The following is a 5,703-nucleotide window of genomic DNA, read 5'->3' as shown; positions in this document are numbered from 1 at the left end:
AATATACATTAGAAAAATCCCATAAAAAAACAAAGAGCCAACTTGTTTCGGTCAGGTAGAATGTGTTGAGTTCCCTAACTACCAGAGCTTTTAGCAGAAAACTTTACTTTTGGCCTAACCAAAACCAAACCACCTACTCTTAGCGTTCTAAACTTAGCATCGAGTTTGATGAGGGCTTTGAAAAGAGGAGGAATCCTCCCCGATCCACATTAGGGGGAAAACAAGGCTTGTTGTCACTCCTAAGGGAGTAGTCAAACTTAGCATTGAGTTTGACGAGGGCTTTGAAATGAGGAGGAATCCTCCTCGTTCCATAGTAGGGGGAAAACGAGGCTTGTTATGAGGATTTTCCCTTGGGAAATTATTATAAAAGTGACAAATGAAAATATTGATTGGTTTCTGAACCACTGTGGTGCCCTTGTTTGTTATTTTCCCTTATGTTGCTTTATGCTTGGTTTTCTAATTGATAATATCATCTTAAAGTGTTCTAATTGATAGCACATATCTCTAGTGTTAGTACTTTCTTACCTTTCTCTCTCTTACATATATAGGGGATATGTTGAGCATTTTCGCTAGCAAGGATTATGTACTTAACAAGGCCTTAGTGGATTAGAGAGTTAAGAAATTTGCATATGCTTGCATCCAGACTGTACACCATAATAGGTAATTAGTTTTTTCCATTTCAACATTCCTTATTAAAAACTTATCCTTTTTAACGTTTTGAATGGAAAAACAGATGTTTGATCTATCATTGTTGATTTTGTTGGCTTTCTATGCTATGATCCTTTAATTGTATATGATATATTTCTTTTGTTGAAAAGTGATATATTTCTTAGATTTTGTTCAGATATATATAATTGACATAAAGGTTTTTTTACCTTCAGCTAACGAATTCAGACTAATCTTATTTATATATATGATAAGTTGTCTTTATTTTTCCTCTGAATTATTCTTACTTGATGTTGTTCTTGATAGAAACCAATTGAGGAATCAACTTTTGGCTGCACCTGTGAACTCTAACACACCTGCAACTCTATTGTTAGACACAATTATTTTCTTATTACAACCTGAACTCCCATGGGTTTGTAAAATTGTTGGTTACTTCCTGGAAAGAAATGCATATGCGTTGATTAGGGATATCACTTTGACAGGGAAGGTATAAATGTACTTCCTTTTTTTTCTACTTGCAAGTGGTTTTTTTTATAGACATTCTGTTTTGCCGTGGATTATCCTCTGCAGGTGTTTTCAGAGAACTACTTCACACTCAAACTATTGCAGGAAAGTGCAGATTCACATTCCAAGAGTTCATTGGCTTCTCTAGAACATCTGCTGTCTCTTTTGAGTTCTCATGTTGGTAAGAAGCCATGGTGTTGCCCACGTGTTGATCCCAATTGGAGTTTCTCCTCTCAAATTCTTACTCTTCCTTTACTGTGGCGGACATTCACATTTCACACCTCTCTCTACCCAATGGACAAAGTTGCATGTGTCATCCTCTACTAGGTTTGTGTACCTTGCTATTTGGATATAATGGCGTTAGTAATGGTTTAAAGGTCATGTTTTCTCAATAATGAGAAACATAACATGCATGTACTTCATTTAAAAAAGAAAAAAAAACTCTATAGATTTTTTTTGAAAAGATCTTTTTAAGTACAACTTGGTGTGGGACATAAAAAATTATGACTATTCTAGCATACAGAATGGAGTTAGTTCCAGTACTCTGGAGTTTTATTAAAAAGTGCCACGAGAATAAAAAATGGTCATCCTTTTCAGAGAAATTGGCATATTTATCAGGAGATGCACCTGGTTGGCTATTACCTTTGGCTGTTTTTTGTCCTGTGTACAAGTAAGATTATCTTCTTTATTCCTGTTCCTCTACTTTTGAATTTCGCTTTAATTCGTCATCTGATGTTATATAATTATATGGTATGTTATAAGATTCGGCATGTCCTGATCACTTCTTTCCTTATCAATCAGGCACATGCTCATAATAATTGACAATGAGGAGTTTTATGAGCAGGAGAAGCCACTATCGTTAAAGGACATCAGATGCCTGATCGTTATTTTAAGACAGGTGAGCTCTTTAATTCCATCATATGTCCAAAAAGATACCCATACCCTCCCACTCAAGACACTTAAGTAATTGCTCAGAGAAATAACAAAATACTTGGCCCCACTCTAACAAACACATTCCTAAGGGCCCACACAAATAGAAAAATACCAACTAACTCTCAATCATTCTTTCTTCTTCCTATTCTTGTCTCTACGGGAATACACGTTTACTATGGGAGGTCTATCATTATCCGCCCCCCAAAGAGCCACCTTGTCCTCAAGGTGGAATTCAGGAAACTGTTCTTGAATAAGAGCAGCTTGTTCCCATGTTGCACTTTCAAGTGTCCCCTCACTCCAACGGATCAAAACTTCTAAGTTGTCCTCCTTTTCTATTGTTTTGCGAACTCCCAATACTTCTACTGGAGACACTTGCATAGACAAATCAGCAGCCAATACTTCTACTGGAGACACTTTCCAATGATTTTTTTCTTTATTTATTTTGTAATGTCAATTAATTGGCTAATTATTTATCAGAATGCTTGTTGATATCGCTGCATGTTTTATTTTGTAATGTTTGTACTTTTTAGTTGTGATTTGTGAATATGCTAGGATTGATTTGATTTGCTCTTCTGACTGTTAAGATCGGAATGATGTTGCTCATCTGAAAGAAGGCAGCATCATGTGCTTGAAGACTTGTAGAGTATGGAGAGTGAATGGTTAAATTTGAGGAATCGTATCTGCTGGCTTTGTAGTCCAAACAGGTTGTCTGGCTAACTTTCTTTTTCTCATTTTCAACCAATTAGGATAGCTGTCATGTTTTTTGAATTCCTTGCCATTCTTGAGTAGTAACTTGGCATTTGTTTATTAAAAGGTTTTAATTAAGATTATGGTGTTCATAACTTTGTAGTGTCACACTAAATAACTTAAAAGAGTTAGTTTGACAGTTGACAAACATGATAGTAATGTGATAGTGAGTGCAAGGGTAAAACGAGCTGCTTCTGTTGAGTTAAAGGGATGTTTGTGTTTTTTAGTGTGATGTGTTTTGTTTTCAAGTTCGTTAGTAGACGTATTACTTAATTGAGCATTTTGATACCATAGCCAGTGTAGGGGAAGATGAATGGAGGGTGCTATGAGACTAGTTAAGACTTATATGTATCCTAATTTTAGTAATATATAAAATTGAGAGAATTTCCTTTGATTTTCAGGAACAATGATGAATAATCAATGAAAAATGAATGAAAAGGTTTATCCATGCAAGCTTCAAACCAAAGTCAAGGATATCGATACTTCCAGGGGAGTCCAAAGTTCCAAGATTGTTTATCCATGCGTCATTTTGTCGATCTACTAAGATTAAATTGTCTCATTGTAGTTGCAAGAATGGAACAATAGACGGCAGTTTACACCACCCAGTGACTTCCATGCTGACGCAATGAATGATTATTTCATTTCACAGGTAATTGTTCTCAATGAATGTTTTGGTTCTAACGACCTGCTATCTGATCGTAATTCTAATTATTTACTTGGCCTTGTTTCTTTGTAGGCAGTGATAGAAAATACCAGAGCAAATGATATACACAAGCGAGTTCCCTTTTTAGTACCGTTTACTAGCAGGGTTAAGATTTTCACTGTAAGCAAGTTATTTTTTTGGTTTCCTTATCCACAATATTGAATTTCTTGGACGACTGTTAGTTATAGAAATATGTAAGATATTTTTTATTTATGGTTACTTTCTCTATAACTCATTTCACAGACACAACTAGCAGCAGCTAGGCAAAGGAATGGATCTCTTGCTGTTTTTGCCAGAAACCGGTTTAGAATTCGACGAAATCATATATTGGAAGATGCTTTCAGTCAGATGAGTGCATTGTCTGAAGTTGATCTTCGAGGATCGGTAATTTCAGACTTCCATGATTTATGAAAAATGAAATTGTTATCTTACTTTTTTCTATCTTTTTCTTTGCCCTCGTGAAAACGACCCCTTCCCTCTTCTGCATCCTATAGTTGCAGAGTTACTTGTAATTGTTTATTAGTTTTTTCTTGTTTGTGTTGGGTCAATTGCTTCACTTTTCTGCATGCAGATACGTGTGTCTTTTGTTAATGAATTTGGAGTTGAGGAGGCAGGAATTGATGGTGGTGGTATTTTTAAAGATGTCATGGAGAACATTACACGGGCAGCCTTTGACGTGCAGTATGGTTTATTTAAGGTTATCACGACATTCCTTATTATTAGCATGGCATGGCTTTGTTAATCCTGTAGTATTATTGGATAACATGAAGCGTGATGAGACAGCCATAGTTGTTTGAAATCGCTTTTCAAAATAAAAATAGTTGTGAGATCACATTTCAATATAAAAATTGGTTGCTTGAAATCTATTTCATAAAATTTCAGTAATATGTGGGTATGTATTGTTCATTTTTTCTAATATAAGTTATTTTCTGCTTGGTAATCCAGCAAATTGCTGACCATTTGCTCTACCCCAATCCTGGTTCGGGAATGATACATGAGCAACATCTCCAGTTTTTCCATTTCCTCGAAGTTCTTTTGGCAAAGGTATGGCCATAATTCCCAATCATACATGGAATTTACTTTGGTTGACTAGTGTTTTTTCTTTTTTTGGATAAGGATATCCTGGTCTTGGCCTTATCATGGAAGATTCTTATATATCTTTCACCCCATACTTTGGTTGAATTTTGGAAGATTAATGTATCGCTTGACATTCATAAATACAATGTCATAATTTGAAATCTGCTGTCTTCCTACATTATGCATGTTTTTCTGTTATTGAAGTTGCTGCCCGGTTGTGCTAAAAGTTCTCAAGCAGTCATGCTAAAAGATCTCAATCACATTAAATGATTTTTGACAGGATGTTGTTGTTTTACCCTTCTTCCTGTAGGTCATGTTTGAAGGAATTCTTGTTGATATACTTTTTGCAACATTCTTCTTGAGCAAGTTAAAACAGAAGTAAGGTTTTTAAAGATTTACTGTCTTACTGTTTTGTATTTTGTGCTGATCCACTAATCGTAGTATTGATGGTCATGACAATGACTAGTTGCAAGTTACTTGAATTTTTAGGGTTCTAAAAATCTTACATTTTATTATGGGTGCACTGCCTACTAATGAGATTGTCAATTGCTAACTTCCAAATGTTGAATTTGGGATTTCCATGCTACATTCACTTTCTTGATCTGCAATTACAGAGCTACTCTATACTGGAATAAAGTCTCATCTGAACTGTACATTGCTTTTGATGCTGTAATTGCAAAGCTAGGAAATCTTTATGTATAATGCCTTTTTTTTATCATTTATTAATGAAAATGAGAAGCCTTTTTATAGGCTGGAGATTACAAGAGTTGTTAAACTAACTTGGGGTTGAGTTAGTTTACTTATAACTAACTCAAGATACAAAATTGTTAATTCAAATAACTAATCCTAAACTATAAAAATGGTAATTCAAACACCTCCTCTAGGATAAAACTCAAGAAACATAAAGAAGGGGGATGTTCTACATTAGCTTTTGTCAAGGCTTTAGCCAAAATTTTATTTATCAACTGTGGGGGAGGATTTGAGAGCTCCCCAATCTCTACACACTTCTCTAATGAGAGTCTATACCAAAATCAAGATACCCATACCCTCCCACTCAAGAAACTTAAGTAATT

The 5,703-nt window shown here is 35.1% G+C and overlaps 1 protein-coding gene across 1 annotated transcript; it reads left to right on the top strand.

The window, feature by feature from the left end:
* The first annotated feature begins 3,556 nt into the window (after positions 1–3,556).
* Positions 3,557–5,283, top strand: LOC116405493 (E3 ubiquitin-protein ligase UPL6-like). Its single transcript, XM_031889476.1, has 5 exons — positions 3,557–3,673; positions 3,797–3,937; positions 4,125–4,250; positions 4,499–4,597; positions 4,941–5,283. The coding sequence occupies exons 2-5, from the start codon at positions 3,902–3,904 to the stop codon at positions 5,010–5,012; spliced, it is 333 nt and encodes a 110-aa protein (XP_031745336.1). The 5' UTR covers positions 3,557–3,673; positions 3,797–3,901; the 3' UTR covers positions 5,013–5,283.
* Positions 5,284–5,703: the final 420 nt, after the last annotated feature.

This window comes from Cucumis sativus, unplaced genomic scaffold, assembly GCF_000004075.3.
Source record: "Cucumis sativus cultivar 9930 unplaced genomic scaffold, Cucumber_9930_V3 scaffold112, whole genome shotgun sequence".
In the NCBI taxonomy this organism is placed as follows: Eukaryota; Viridiplantae; Streptophyta; class Magnoliopsida; order Cucurbitales; family Cucurbitaceae; genus Cucumis; species Cucumis sativus.
The sequence above is the reverse complement of the archived record's forward strand: the minus strand, read 5'-3'. Positions and strand labels throughout refer to the sequence as shown.

Excerpts from the sequence above, each read along its gene's own strand:
- LOC116405493 (XM_031889476.1), top strand. The coding sequence starts at position 3,902 with ATGAGTGCATTGTCTGAAGTTGATCTTCGAGGATCG. Across the intron at positions 3,938-4,124 it reads AAGTTGATCTTCGAGGATCG|ATACGTGTGTCTTTTGTTAA; the intron begins GTAATTTCAGAC and ends TTCTGCATGCAG. Across the intron at positions 4,251-4,498 it reads TGCAGTATGGTTTATTTAAG|CAAATTGCTGACCATTTGCT; the intron begins GTTATCACGACA and ends TTGGTAATCCAG.